We start from the raw sequence: 16,315 nt of genomic DNA, 5'->3' as shown, positions 1-16,315 counted from the left end.
AACAACAACAACAAAAAAAAAAACAATTAAAAATCCCCAAATATTCTAATGTGAATTAACATTTATTAATATTTAATTTGTGCTAGTTCTGCATATGGCTTGTAGAAGTCAGAGAACTTTGTAGCCAGTCCTCTCCGTCCACTTTTACCCAGATCACCACATTTGTGCTGTAAGACCTTTTACCTTGAGCCATGTGTCAAACCATATTTATTTATTTATTTTTTGGTTTTTCGAGACAGGGTTTCTCTGTGGCTTTGGAGCCTGTCCTGGAACTAGCTCTGTAGACCAGGCTGGTCTCAAACTCACAGAGATCCGCCTGCCTCTGCCTCCCGAGTGCTGGGATTAAAGGCATGTGCCAACATAGCCCGACTAGCCATATTTATTTATTTATTTATTTATTTATTATTTATTTATTTATTTATTGGTTTTTCGAGACAGGGTTTCTCTGTGGCTTTGGAGCCTGTCCTGGAACTAGCTCTTGTAGACCAGGCTGGTCTCGAACTCACAGAGATCTGCCTGCCTCTGCCTCCCTTTATTTTTAAAGCCTTTAAAACTCCCATGTTTATCACACGTTCATGTACAATGTGGGAGGACCTAACTCCTGTGGAATCCGAGGGACAACTTGAAGAAGCTGGTTCTCTCTTTATAATGTGAGTGGCAATGACTGGTCTCAGGTAATCAGAGATGGATTTGGGCTTTTTCTTAAGATGCAGTTCCTCGCTATATAGCCCAGGCTATCCTGGAACTCACTGTATAGCCCAGGCTGACTCTGTACTCTAGGCAATCTGCAATAGTATCAGATCTCACCAGAGATCCTTTTCAAAAGACCTAAAAATAGAAGTGAGGGGCTACTGCTGCCGGTAACACTGCCCCCCCTCCCAATCCTCTACTTGCTAGCACACACATTCCTTCACTAGCCTTAGACCCTACTTAGGGATTCCAGCACATGCTGAAAACAGGCTTGTGGGACTGATAAACTACTAGGTTCTTTCACTTCCCTATCACAAGTAGCCACTGTTGGACTATAGCCTGTAAGTTGTTCCAAAAATTTTCACATCTATGTGTGTGTATATATTGAATATATGGATGTTTTTTATTCCATAATTTTTAGACTGATACAGCATTTAACACATTTGCTGTGACTTCCAATCAGCATAATTATGAAAAACTGATCTTAGAAGCAGCCCTGACTCAATTTTGCTGCACTTACACCCTCATAATAACTGTTTGGTGGATATATAGGATGCATCTTTGAAGTCAAGTGTACTGGGGGTATAGACAGGATGCCAGACTTTAGTAGAAAAAGCAGGAGGACCCAGTGTTCAAGGCCAACCTCAGCTCAGTGACAGGCAAGTGCCACTCCAGCTTCTTCAGTACTAGGGTTCATCACCTGACATGTATTGGGCAAGCCCTTTACCCTTACTCCAATCCTCAACCTTGGAATTTTTAGTATAGAAGTTTAAGATACTACTCAAAATTTAATATAGATTATGCTGCCATTTAGAGTGCTCACTTTCCAAATAAGATTTTTCTTTCTTCTTTCTTTTTTTGGTTATTCGAGACAGGGTTTCTTTGGAGCCTGGCCTGGAACTCGTGCTGTAGACCAGGCTGGTCTCAAATTGAGAGATCTGCCTGACTCTGCCTCCCAATTGCTGGGATTACAGGCGTGCGCGACCACCGCCCTGTGCAAATATGATTTCTAAAATGCTTTGGGGAAATTTTTTAATTAAGAGCTAAATTATTCTTCTGAGAAATCGTTAAAAGTAACCCCTTGGAATCAGATATAGGCATATTTTTACTTTTGTGGGGAAAGGGAGGTTAAGATAGGGTTTCACTATGTAGCTCTGACTGGTCTGAAACTGTCCTTAAACTAGGAGATCCACCTGCCTCTGCCTCGCAGATGCCACCACACTGGCTTAATCTTTAACAGGAAAATCCCCTAATGGAAATTAGTATCTTGTATCTCTGTATCAAACAATGTGTCATATTTTCCTGTCAGGGGTGGCCTGGAATCTGCTTCTTATTTCTCATCATAGGTTGGCTTTTATTTTTAAACTCCTTTAAGGCAGTAGTGTACCATGAGGCTGTGACAAACAGCTATTAAAACCTTGTATAAAAAAAAAAAAACAAAAAAAAAACCAACAAAAACAAAACAAAAAAAAAACCTTGTATAAGACTGGGTCTCAGCCGGGCGATGGTGGTGCACGCCTTTAATCCCAGCACTCAGGAGGCAGAGGCAGGCGGATCTCTGTGAGTTCGAGACCAGCCTGGTCTACAGAGCTAGTTCCAGGACAGGCTCCAAAGCCACAGAAAAACCCTGTCTTGAAAAACAAAAAAACAAAAAAACAAACAAAAAAAAAAGACTGGGTCTCACTGGGAAGAACTTATGTCTAGGCCAGCAAAATGCTGCTCTCTACATACTTATCCCAAACCTAAGGGATGGTATTCTGTAGTCACAATGTAGAATAATACAAGTTGTAAGGTGCAGTCATCTGAAGGCAGCGAGTGAGCCAAGGGCTGCAACTGTGAAGATGTGTACTTCCCAATCAATCCAGAAGCACACACGCATTCAACAGTGTAAGACACCTGGACCAGTTTACACAAAGGAAAATACTGATTATCTTAATCATTTGAAAATCATGCTGACTCCTGAATTTTGTTACTCAGAAAATTTGGAAATACTCTAAATGTTCTATAATATCAGATCTGTGGGCATGAGTGTTCTTACGAATTATCAGTGAACTAAATCAGAGGACCTAAAAAGGTTTGTGATTCGGAGAATCCCAGTGAATAACACAGTATACAAACTTTATGTACATACTTAGGTAACGAGCAAAAGACCACATACTATTTTTGTGAACAGATGAGACAGGGTTATTTAATATACTACTTTTGCTGTTTTCCCAGAGAACAAATATTTACTAATGATAGGCCACAGGAGAAATTTTCTTCAGAGGAATGTTTTAATCATTTCTCAATACTATATGCTGAAAGGCAAGAATGAAGGACTTTGTTTGAAACGGTTAACAAAATCTTTTTTTTTGGGGGGGGGGTGTTCTATGCAGTCCTACAACTATGTAGACCAGGCTGGCCTCCAACTCACAGGTTATCTACCTGCCTCTGCCTCCCCAATGCTAGGATTAGAGGCTTGAGGTAAGCCATTTCTAAAGTGGAATAGTTGGTGTACACAGATCACACAGTAATTTGGGATATTAGCACTGGAAATGGAAAAGTAGGAGCTCACTTCTGAAAGAGAAGCACACTGTAGTCTGCAGAGATAATCACATACTTCAAAAGGAAAAAAAAAAGACCTACATGGTCTCGAAAATTGTTTTTTTATTGTTTAAATAAAAATGTTCTATATTACATCTGACGTATAAAAATGTATTTGAAAAATGTTCCTAGTACAAAACTTGTAGTACTATGGCACTGTCCTTTCACAAGCCTGACCTTAAGTGTAGAGATAGAGGGTTCCGATCTATTTTCATGCTCCACATTTTAAATTCAAGAAAATGGTCAGTTTATCACCCTTCTTCTTTACAATACAACCACTCACATGCGTAGTACATGCTGAGTAGTGTCTGCTCTGCAAAGAGATTATTTTAGGTAGAAAATAACCCTCATTATCACATAAAACAATCGTGGGAGTGGAGTAGACAGACCTGTGGCAAAATTCAATACAAAATGTTAAATAACATCAAACAGGCTTTTCTGTTTTGTTTTTGTAAAGTGCTGACTTTTTAATCTCATGGCTATATTTGTAGGGTGTTCTTCTCCTAATTTGTGTGTCTTTATCATAGGTGCAAAAGCAAATGTCTATACTTAACAACTCCTAACTGAAGAGAAAAGTGCACCATTTACAAACGGCTGGGTAGGTTTGAGAAATCAACCTTACATGCTCTACTCAGGTCAGCAGTGGCAAGAGATCCTCTCATGTCCTCTGACAACCAAGGGATATGAATATCAACTCTAGGTGGTATATCTAAGCCTTACATCGTGTTTTACAATGTGAAGGTTGTATCTAATTAAAAACCAAATTGATATATACAGTATTTCTCATGTATGCACTGTTTTATATTTCAACCACATTAAGCTATTTTTCCATAGGAGACAGGGTAAGACACATATTCTTCTTGTATACATTATTGTTTATTGTTTCAAGTGGATGGAATATATAATTCCCACTGAGTAGTTTAGTGTGGCCCTGAATCACATATAAACAGGTTAAATGTAGTCTTTATAATCCTTGTATTCGAGTATCGACCATAAAAATCATCTTGATAACAAACCCAAACACTCATGTTTGACTTGGCCCAAGATAGCTGTTCATCCTTTTCATTGCTACCAATAAGTGCAGAAAGCTAGGAGCTTTTCGACCTAAGACATAAGATGCTTGAAAAAGGAAAATTTTATGCTGTCTCTTTATGACCAAGAAGCCAATATTAAGAATCAATATTATCCAATATAAAATATGCCAGATTGTTCAAAAATAAACAGTATATGCTGACTGAGAACTGTGGTGGCTTTTAAGTTTCTCCAAAGTCTTAAGTTTCCTCGTAAGAAGAAACCACTGATGCCACTGAAGATGCTGCACCGCTGTGTAGCAGCCGCTATGGTAAAAAGCTTTACAGGATGTTTTTCACTACTGAGCAAGAGAATCTTACTAGTAATAGTGGCAAAGACAAAGTCCCAAACTGAAGAGAGATGTGTGTATTAGTTTGAAAGTGTGGCAAATGTAATAAAGACATGGAAAATCAGAAATTTCTTCTATACGCCTTGCTACAAACAAACCCCAAAGGGAGCAAGCTGGATGTTTTCAGAGCTAACACAGGGAAACATCCACCGATAATGCCCATCATTTTACTTTATGCTTAAATTACACAAGTAGAAAAGTTATGCTTATTAATAGTTTAATGTATGAAGGAAACATCCAGATTTCTGAATATGAAGGTACATATCTCACATTAATTTAAGTCTACATAAAGTAGAGCCTCTATACTGACATATTGAAATTTACTTTCTGCTTAGCCTTTTCTGTTATGTAAACAATTGTACATTTATTTGCCATTCTAAAACTTCAGGATCAAGTTTACATAATTTTGCTAAATTTCCGTGTTTGCTCAGAAGCAGTTTACAGTACTAAAACCAACCAGCCAAGGAAGAGCTTCAACAGAAAGTTAAGTCCAAAGGAGAAGAGGGGAAGAAAGAAGAAAATGATAAGAAAAATGCTAACTAAGGTAAAAACAGATGACGATGGAGAATGGGCAGTCACAAATGTTCACAGAAAATAGGTCAGTTAGTAAGTTCTTCTGCAAAAAGCCTACACACTTCAGTCAAGCACATCAGTAGAATGATTTGGGAGCATAAAAAAAAGTTTCTCGGCCACTTGTGATTTCCTCTGAATGAAAGGAATCTGCAGGCTAACAGGCTTATCCTCATCAGCCAAGCTGGTTCATGTGCACACTGTTCATGTGAGGTGCCCAGGGTCCGGTCCACACCTACAAATACAGAGCATGTATTTCACCAAATACAAATTAAACAAATAAAACAATCAAATATCTATGAACTAATCTTATTCAATCTTCAAAAGGTTTGTGGAAGGAAAGAAAATACTTGAAAGTTCAAGGCCATCCTCATCTGCAGAGTGAGTCTTAAGGATAGTCTGGGTTACCTGAGACTTCTGTCAAAACGGGGGGGGGGGGGGGGGGGTTGGGGTTGGTGGTGGTGCACGCCTTTAATCCCAGCACTCGGGAGGAACTTTGTGAGTTCAAGGCCAGCCTGAGTCCACAGAGCGAGTTCCAGGACAGCTAGGGCTATTACACAGGGAAACCCTGTCTTAAAACAAAACCAAAAACCACCTGAAAGAGGGAGGGGAAAAAAAGCTAGAGGAGGAGCACAGGGGACTGGATCGATGGTTTAATAGTTAAGAGCAAAGATGCTCTGACAGAAGACTTGAGTTTGATTACCAGGGCCTACATGGTAGCTTTCAAGTGTCTATAATTCTAGGTCCAGGAGCCTCCAGGATCCAAGGGCACAAGACATGCATGTGATGTAGACACACATGCAGGCAAAACACCCATACACACAAAAGAAAAAAAATCACTTAAAAATTTGCAACATGTTAGGAAACAACAGAAAATAAACAGCACTGCCCCCGTACCTGATTGAGGCCTTGAGAATGCTAAACATGCGCTCCATCACCAAACTATACCTCAAACCTCTTTTTCTTACTTCTCCTTTCTCCTTTTGAAACTCTAACAAGCACTTAAACACTCAAGCAATTTTAAAACTAGCTACTTGACAACATAAATATTGCTGTGGAAGGACAATCATTCAGAGATACTGAACATATATATACTCAAGTAACTTACGCATGAGTCAAGTATGGTTGCTTATACCCATTATGCCAGCACATGGGAAGCTGAAGCAGGATCAGTCTGGGCTACCTAGTGAGCGTCAGACCACACAGAGCAAGACTCCCCCACCCCAAGTGTACAGCCATTTTCCTAAGTTTTCAGTTATATACAGTTTTGGTATGACACTGTTAAAAACATAAGCCTATATAGCTATTTACACATTAATGAATTTTACTATGAGTATAAAGTTATTCTACATGAAGATCACTTGGCAACTTTTTTTGTTGTGTGTTTTTCAAACAGGGTCTTATTATGTAGCCCTACATGGCCTGGAACTCTATGTAAACCAGGCTAACCCCTAACTCAGAGATCCACCTGCTTAGTGCTGGAATTAAAGGTGTGTACTACCATGTCCAGCTCTGTAATTTAAATTTTTCTACATACTGTCTGCTACAGAATATATTCTATAAAATACCTTTCTATAATTAACTAAAAAATTTTGAGTATCATTTCTCAAACATTTCATTTTCCTCTACAGGCTATATTCATTGTGCTCTATTATTTTTACCTATAAAGTCTATTTGATTGGTATTTTGTAAATATTTAAGTGACTGCTTACTAAATAATCAGTCTTACCGTCTGAGGACCATTATTTTCTGTGGAACTTGAAACCATCTTTATCAGTGAATTCCAAGAAGGGTCTGCAGCATGAGGGCCATTAAATATGGGTCCTCCAGTGGCATCAGGGATGGTTGCTACTGGAGGAATCATTGCATTCCCATACACAGAAAAAGGCATACCCTTAAACAAAGAGGTAAAGAAAAAGAGACATTAACATGCAACTCATTATTTTCTTTGTTCTTTGCCTTTCCCCCACCTCTGAAAAACAATTTTGCAAGGACTAAGAGGAAAACATAAAACAAAAACAGGCACTCAGATGGCAAAGGGAGCCCAGTGTACAGAGTGAGCTTCAGGCCAGTCAAGGATACATTTCCTCTCACAAAACAAAAATAAACAAACCAGAGCATAAAAAGCCCTAAAACTGATTTTAACACCCCAACTGACTTTATGAACGGATAAGTTGTTTTTTTGTTTTTTCGAGACAGGGTTTCTCTGTAGCTTTGGAGCCTGTCCTGGAACTAGTAGACCAGGCTGGTTTCAAACTCACAGAGATCAGCCTGTCTCTGCCTCCCGAGTGCTGGGATTAAAGGTGTGCATCAACACCGCCCGGCAGGATAAATTATTCTGACAAGAGCTCATTTAACAGAATAAAGCTGGACACCACGGCCGGGAGCCAGAAGCAGGTGGATCTCTGAGTTGGAGGCTAGTCTGATCTGTAAAGTGAGCTGCACTCCAGCCAGAGCTACATGGAGAGAACCTGTCTTATGAACAAAATACAAAATGAGCACATAGTATAAAGGAGAATACCATATTCAAAGTAGTTCTAAAAAAGCAATCCATTAAAGGTATAACGGTAACTCACGTCTGTAGTCCCAGGAGAGATGATACAGAAGACCAGAAGTTAAAGTCACCCCCAGCTATACAGAGTACTAAATGGGCTAGAAAGACAGCTCTAAAGTTCAGTTTGCTGCTCTTGCAGAATACCTGAATTTAGTTCTTAGGTCTCAATTTTGATGGCTCAAGAGTTTGTGTAATTCTAGTCCCATGATCCAGTGAGTACATACATACCCACATATACACACAATTAAAAATAAAATTTGAAAAAAAATACATATCCTAACCAAAACAAACAAAAGACTACTAAAACAAAAATCCCCTAAATGACTAGGAAAACGATTTCTGTTTTAGCCAGTTTGACTTGTAAAATGCCAACAGGAAATCACAGATGCTTATGTTTGGAAATGAGAGATAATTAGGAATAAGAAAAACATTTTGCTGGGTGGTAGCGCACACCTTTAATCCCAGCAATCAGGAGGCAGAGGCAGGCAGATCTCTGTGAGTTTGAGGCCAGTCTGGTCTACAAGAGCAAGGTCCAGGACAGCTAGTGCTGTTACAGAGAAACCCTGTCTTAGAAAACCAAAAAATAAAAATGAAAAATGAAAAAAACATTTTAAAAAAGCAAAAAAGAAAAACGTTTTGTAATGATGAAAATGCTTATTTGAATTACCCCAACTTTTGGGAAGTCCATGTATCCTGCAGGAACATGCTGATGGAATGTACCAGAAGGAGTTACAATTCCTGTACTATCTCGCTCCATTGCTTGATGCTGTGAAAACACTCCTGGGTCAGACATTGGACGGTGAATCATGGGATTTCCCATGCCAGGGTTACACCAGTCAACTTTGTCTGAGGAGAAAGAAAACAAACGAGTTGATAACATTCAAAATCAATGTACAGTTTAAAAGAAATACTTTATAATTTCCATTTTATTGCAAACAGAGAATTCTTTCAAAATAATCTATATTTTTAAAGCAGTTATTTCCACATTGCTTAGTGAACGGTGTCATAAAACATAAAAAAAAAAAAAGACTACACACAGTAGTAGCAAATGCCTGATATAGTAAATGTGTGGATTTGCTTTTCTCACCATAAGTTCGTGGGAAGGAACTATAAGACAATTAACAAGCTATGCCTATCTTTTGATTTTAGGCACTAACATACCCTAAGATCCATAGTATTCCTCAACATGCTACCTTGGGAATGAACATGATAGAAGCTCATTCTTGCAAGGGGTGGAGGGGAGAGAGACACCAATGAGAAAAAGATCTACCCTTAAATAGATCCTAAAGTAAAATATTTGAAGAAATTAGATGCCGAAGATTTCAGAATGAGAACTCTGAAGTCACAAATTTCATGAATTCATGCAAAGATAACATAACACACAAAAGAATTCTGGTAAGTAGGCTGATAGTGCAATTGGATATATCAGTTATTTGAAAAAGGGCTATCTTGAGAAATCTTGACCTTTAGTAACCTTGAAGGATAGTGAAAGTCACATGAGAAATCCTTTATATAAAAATTTATTCACTTAACAGAAACAACAATGATCACAACATTACAAAAATTAAAAAATAAAGCTGAAAGAAAGCCAAAAGATCAAAAAGGAAATACCAATATCTTAATATGGCAAAATAAAATACAAGTAGGCTTGCATGGGGCAAGATGGCAGACAGCTGTAATTCAATCATTGTGAGGTGAAGGCAAAGAATCAGGAGTTCAAGGATAGTCTCAGCTACACAGTAAGCTCAAGGTCAGTCTAGTAAACAAGAGAGACTTAAAAAGTCACAGTTCTTTATGTGCATTGTATTATTTTCAGAGATGAGTAAGTGCAGTAGGAAAGACCACATGAAACCAGAAAAGCAGCTCATTAGTCTAACTGAAGAAACAGGCTAATTCCTTGAAAGGAACTATGAGAAAAGGAGAGATGGCTCAGTGGTTAAGGGCACTGGCCGCACTTTCAGAGGAACTGAGTTCGATTCCCAGCACCCAGATGGCAGCTAACAACTGGATATAACTCCAGTTTCAGGGGATCCAATCCTTGCATCTGGCTTCCTTAGGCACCAGGTACACAAATATTGCACAGACATACATGCAGAAAAAAACACACGCACGTAAACAAAAATCTCAAAAAAATCAAAATAATGTGAAATTTATTAAAAGATAGCTAAACAAATAAATTTACCTTCCAGTAATATGACAGTATATCATACCTTGATTGCCACCAATCCCTTCAAAGGACCAGATGCCACTATGTCCTACTGATGTAGACAAATTACTCCCAATAACAGATGGAGCTGAAGTTCCAGTTTGCCTGATACGTGCAGAACGTTCAGTCCCAATAGGGACCGGAACTTTCCTGTCCTGAGAGACATTGCTGGGCTTTTCGGACCCTAAAGGTACTGATGATGGGGCAGGAGACGGTGCACGAACGCCAGAGGACACCGACTGTGCGGGAGACTCTGGAAAATGATATTTTGAAATAGAATACAGGTACTCTGTAGAATATTTAATTTTGTAAAACCAAATCTCAAATTCTGAAGACGTTTTAAAATATACATTTTCCCAAGGAAAGCTGAGATGTAAGAATAATACTTTTAATTAATTTTTGATTTGCATCCAAAGAAATGAAGTTCTCTGAATCATTTTTAGATATATACACCATTATACTTCATTTACTCCCATTACTTTCTGACCCCTCCTCCCCTCTCCCCCTTCTTATCTCCCCTTTCTGCTTTAAGAACAGTGTTTAAGCTGAGCATGATGGTGCACATCTGTCACTACAGAGCTCCAGAGGTTCAATCGGTCAAGGTAACTGCGGCTGGGCGTGACAGCACAAACACCTTTAATCCTAGCACTCTAGAGGCAGAGACAAGTGAGTTCAATCAAAGGAAGACTGGTCTACATAGCAAGTTCCAGGATAGCCAAGACAATATAGTGAGACCCTGTCTCAAATAAAAAAAATAGAGGATGACTACAAGTTCAAGACTAGCATAAGCTATATAATAAGACTGTCTTTAAAAAGCAATCTGTGTGTGTGTGTGTATATATATATATATATATATATAAACAGCATACACACACACACACACACACACACACACACACACACATACATACTATTTGTAGCCAGGTTTTAATGTTTGTGTGTGTGTGTATATATACATACACTATACATGCATGCATGTATAGTAATTAATGAATAGTAATTTAGTTCAATGACACAGTGCTTGCCTGGCAACCATGAGACATACCGTGCACATGTGCTCATGTTTTATAAAAAACCACATACTTTATGGTAAACTATAACAATCTCAATGCTATAAAAGTGGTCAATTGTTTATTTAATAAATCATCAGCTTAATTAATGTTTAATTAAGTTAATACTTGCTGCAAAATATAAAACCAAAGCAATTAAAAGAACAATGTTTAAATTAAGTGTGTGCCCACTTAGTCCAGGCTGGCATTGGGCACCCTATACAGCTAAGGATAATGTGTCTGAATGTGGTATATGCACTTGTTCCTGTGCAGGTGTGCGTGCCACAGTCACAGAAGGATATTAGGTATCCTGCTCTGTCACTCTGCCTTTGAGACAGGGTTCCCCAGTGGAGCTGGAGCTAAGCTGGTAGGCAGCATGCTCTAAAGGATTTCTTTTCTGGATCTACCCCTCACAATTCTGGGGTTTCAGGCAAGAGTACAGGCCTTCCTGCCTTGTTTTCTACTTGGGTGCTGGGATCTGAAATCAGGTCCTTCTCTTTACACAGCCAAGTATTCTTACCCAGCAATACAATTAATTCTTCAGTCCTTGACCCTAAACTTCAGGTCCTTCTATTTCTACCTCCTGAGTGCTAGGTGCTAAAATTCTAGGAACCTGCTGCCATGCCTGGTTTATGCAGTGCTGGAGAGCAAATCTGAGATCTTGTTTATGCTAGGCAAGCACTTTACCAAATGAGCTACATCCAAAGTTTCCTCAAACTGTAATCTTTGCAAGCATCTGCTTTTGGTGTTGAGATGGTCTAAATGAGCCGGGCGATGGTGGCGCACGCCTTTAATCCCAGCACTCGGGAGGCAGAGGCAGGAGGATCTCTGTGAGTTCGAGACCAGCCTGGTCTACAGAGCTAGTTCCAGGAAGGCTCCAAAAGCCACAGAGAAACCCTGTCTCGGGAAAAAAAAAAAAAAGAAAAGAAAAGAAAAGAAAAGAGATGGTCTAAATGAGAATGACTCCCTGTATGCTATTATGTTAGAATACTTAGCCCCCAGTTGGTTCAACTGCTTGAAAATGATTGGGAGGTATGGTCTTGTTGGAGAAGATGTGTCACTGGAAATGGGCTTTGAGGTTTCAAAGACCCAAGCACACACCTTTAATCCCAGCACTCTGGAGTCAGAGGCAGGTATGTCTGTGAGTTCCAAGGCAGCCTGATCTACATATAGTATGTTTCAGGGCAGCTAGGGCTTTGTAGAGAAACTATGTCTTAAAAAACAAAAACCAAACCCCAAAACTCAAGCAATTCCCAGTAATTCGTCTCTGTCTCTTTGCCTCACATCTACGGGAGAGTTCTACACTCTTAGCTACTCTCCTGCATCATGCCTCCTCCCTGATGCCATGCTCCCTGCCATGCATGATGCATATGGACTCTCACCCTCTGGAATAAGGCCCCTATGAACTTTCTTCTGTAAGTTGTCTTGACCATGATGTCTCTTCAGAGAAACAAAAACATAACTAAGAGAGAAAAAAGATGGTTCCAGGGGATGCCTATGGCTGCAACATACCCAAACATGCCCCTTTTTTTGGAAGATTGTGGAAGACTTTGGAACTTTAGACTCGGAAAGTGAACACTCCAGGAGGCACTTAATGGGCCATCCTAGTATGGATGAACAAGACAGTAGAGCTGAGAGCTATGCTTACTATGGAGACTCAGTTCAATGTTTCAAAGGGGAACAATAGTAGCAATGTGAGTAGACACCATTCATGTGACGTTCTGACAAAAATTGCACTTGTCCTAAGAATCTGCCTGAGACCAAAAAGTTTTGGACTAATTTCATCTGCAGAAGAGATTTCCACAGGGTCTAATACTTGACTTTGTCACTTGGTGGCTAGGAATCATTCTTACTCAGTTCTACAATGAAAAAGAGCAAGCTGGGCAAAAAGAGATGCAAACTGTACAGTTGGAGGAGAAAGGGGGAACCAGGAAACTTAATATTGGACACAAGGATTATGCTGAAAGAGATTAGGAGAAGCTCTGCACAGAATGAAATGAAAAAAGTGGTGCTCTCAGGGCAAGACCCCACCAGATAAGCTTCCAATTTAACAAGACAATGATAAGAAATTACGGGAAAGCACGTACCACACAGGAAGGCAACAAACAACTCTTGGGCAAATGTAACTCAAGGAGGGGCCAGCTTCTACCCCAAGCAAACAGAGGACTTTGACAGCATAAGCATGCAGTTCTGGCTTTAAAGGAGTAAGGGGGTTATGGAATCTTTCTCCATGGTTAAGGGAAGCCACTGAAGACAGCAGTGTGGACACAAGTAGAACCAACTTGAAAAAGAGAAGACTGTAGCAGTCAGCAAAGCTGGGAGGGCAGAACCATCTAAGCTCTTTGACAACAGCTAAGACTAACAGGATTTGGAATTTGCCCTGCTGGGTTTCGGCCTCCGTTTGGTACAGTATTTCCTTGCTATGGTTCCCTTCCTCCCTTCTGGAATGGTAATGTATATTCTCTGTCATTTAATGTTGTACTATGCAATTTGTTTTTTTTTATTTTTACGGGGGGGTATAATTAAGAAATTGCTTTGTGTCTAGAAGAAACCTTAGACTTTAAAGTCTTTAGACTGAAATACTACAGGGACATAACACATTTAAAGCTGTTCTAAATGCACTTTGTGTTATGATATAGCCACAACCCCATAGGTGCCAGGGACAGAAATGTGGTTGTATGAATGAGAATGCTCCTCACAAATTCATGTTTGATCATATGTACCTAGTTGATAGAGCTGTCTGAGAAGGTCTGGGAGGCCTGGTCTTGGAAGAGGTGTGACCCTGGTGGCAGGCAGAAGTTTCTAAAGTCTAAGCCATTCCCATTTAGCAGTGCTCACCCTCCCCAGCTCTTATGCTCATGCACGAGCTCGAGGCCTCTGCCTCCCAAATACTGGGATTAAAGGTGTGTGCCACTACTGCTCAGGCTGCAGTACTTCTTAGAGGAAAATGAAGAAAACAAAAATGAGAACACAGCTCTTCAAATGTTCAGTTTTTATTTTGCTTAATGTATTTGGAGTTTCTGCGTCATGACTGCTGATATAGTAAGAATATAATACTCTAATACTGTACAAGGTCAGTTTGTTTTGCTATGCAGTTTAGGTAAAGAAGATGTAAATGTGGTATTTACACAGCAAGTGTTTGTATTGTATGGGAGACCATTTTCACAGTTCTGTCCAGGCTACTTTGGAATTCACTAGTGTTGACCAGTTGAGGCTGGTCATAACACAAACTCTAGTACTTCAGTCTTTAAAGTAGTTAGAATTACAACTAAGTCCCATCATCATGCTAGGCTCAATAGTCACTCTTTTTGTAAAGCTAGAAATCTTTCTGCTCACTAGTTGTATTTAAAAAGTACATGTAAATTAACAGTAAATGGGAGTGAGGTAGGGATGTGCTCAAATAGTAGAACACATACCTCTTCTACAAGATACCCTGGTTTTATCACCATGTACCATTAAATAAGTAGGTTTTAAAAGCAGTTTTAGATTTTCTTTTATGTGTATGAATGTTTTTGGTTTTTTTTTGTTTTTTTTTTTTTTTTTGGTTTTTCTTTTTTTTTTTTTTTTTTTTTTTGGTTTTTCGAGACAGGGTTTCTCTGTGGTTTTGGAACCTGTCCTGGAACTAGCTCTTGTAGACCAGGCTGGTCTCGAACTCACAGAGATCCGCCTGCCTCTGCCTCCCAAGTGCTGGGATTAAAGGCGTGTATGAATGTTTTGACTTCATATATATGTGTGCACCACATGTGTGCCTGGTGCCCATGAAGGTCAGAAGGGGTGATGCTCTGGAATTGGAGTTGCAGACAGTTATCATATAGGTACCGGGAATCAAAGCAGGGTCTCCAACAGCAGTAAGCGCTACTAAGCCATCTCTCCAGTCCCAATAAATAGTTTTTAAATCTACAAATTTTATTGATATTACATATACCCAAGATTTAGAAATTTTATTTTATTTTTTTACAACATAAAATGTTGGTGAAGTTAAAAGTCCCAAACTTGAAATGAGCAGCAGTAGCATGTGCCTCTACTTCCAGCCTGTGGGAACTGGAAGCAGAAAGATCAGATTCAAGGTCATCCTTGACTAAATGGTGAGTTTGAGGCTAGCCTAGTCTCTAGGACAGTCTATCTCAATATCCTATACTTGAAGAGCTCGAGCACCTTTGTTTATAAGAGATAGCTTTTTCTTTCGGGATACAGATCACTCACCATTTGATGCTGATGAACATGGAGTCAATAAACTAAGTGGGGAAAAATGCTGTCTGTTAAAGTTAGCAGCTGCAGATGCTCCTCCAAGAGGTGCTCCAGGCCCATACATTTGACCTCCTGAAAGACTTGAAGCAAAGTTTCCCAAATGTGTAGAAGAAGGCGTCACAGAACCATATGGTGAGTCTATGTTGACAATACCTGTAACGTAAAAGATCACCATTACCGACTAACTCTCCCAAGAAGAGATCACTGGGAAGAGCACACAAGTATTTTAGTCACTTAAAAAAAATTTCATTTTCGGCTCCTTAATAAATTCAAGGCCATTCAAGGCCAGTTTCTTTCTCTCCCTCCCCACCCCAGACAAAATCTCACAAGGTCATACACTTCATGAGGTTGAGAATGACCACATGACAAGTTTAAGGGCAACCTAGGCTACAGCAAGACCCATTCTTCAAAACCACTCCCTCATTAAAAGATATGAACAAATGAATAATGAATGAGGGAGTAATATTTTACTCTGCATTTTATTCTTAATTTTTTAAAAATTTTTCATTTATCTATGTTTTTATTTTTCTGACAGGGTCTCTATGTACTTCTAGCTGTCCTGGAACTTACTATGTAGACCGGGCTGGCCTTAATTCAAGAGATCCACCTCCCTCCCCTCTGATTCCACGATAGGATTAATGACCTGTGCCACCACCACCACCAGTCTAAAAAAAATTTTTTTAAGGAAGTGTTAAGGCTGGGAAGTTGTAGGTGGCAAAACACTTGCTGTTCTTGCAGAGGACCTAGAATTGGATTCACACGATTAATCAACGACAACTCCAGCTCCGCGGGAACCAACACCTCTTCTGACTTCCCTGGGCTCCTGGCACACATTTGTGCACAATATTGATGCAAGGAATGAATACACGGATATAGAAACAGGTATAATTCTTCTGAGTTCCAGGTCAGCCTAGTCCACATTTACTGAGTTTAGGCCAGTGAGGTCTATACAGTAAGATGTTCTTAAAAAACAAAACCCAACAACAATTAAACAA

The 16,315-nt window shown here is 39.5% G+C and overlaps 1 protein-coding gene across 4 annotated transcripts in view; it reads right to left on the bottom strand.

Annotated features, from left to right (window-relative positions):
• Positions 1-4,127: 4,127 nt before the first annotated feature.
• Ankrd17 (ankyrin repeat domain 17) overlaps positions 4,128-16,315 on the bottom strand; it is a 151,995-nt gene continuing 139,807 nt past the window's right edge. For all 4 annotated transcript variants that reach the window (XM_075944322.1, XM_075944323.1, XM_075944324.1 and 1 more), the window contains 5 exons: positions 15,276-15,473; positions 10,028-10,276; positions 8,485-8,663; positions 6,993-7,157; positions 4,128-5,498 (listed from right to left, as the gene is read on the bottom strand). In XM_075944322.1, the coding sequence (XP_075800437.1) occupies positions 5,439-5,498; positions 6,993-7,157; positions 8,485-8,663; positions 10,028-10,276; positions 15,276-15,473 (851 nt within the window). In that variant the 3' untranslated portion in view covers positions 4,128-5,438. The remainder of the gene's footprint in view (positions 5,499-6,992; positions 7,158-8,484; positions 8,664-10,027; positions 10,277-15,275; positions 15,474-16,315) is intronic.

The sequence above is a fragment of the Microtus pennsylvanicus genome, chromosome 12, assembly GCF_037038515.1.
Source record: "Microtus pennsylvanicus isolate mMicPen1 chromosome 12, mMicPen1.hap1, whole genome shotgun sequence".
Lineage (NCBI taxonomy): Eukaryota > Metazoa > Chordata > Mammalia > Rodentia > Cricetidae > Microtus > Microtus pennsylvanicus.
The sequence above is the reverse complement of the archived record's forward strand: the minus strand, read 5'-3'. Positions and strand labels throughout refer to the sequence as shown.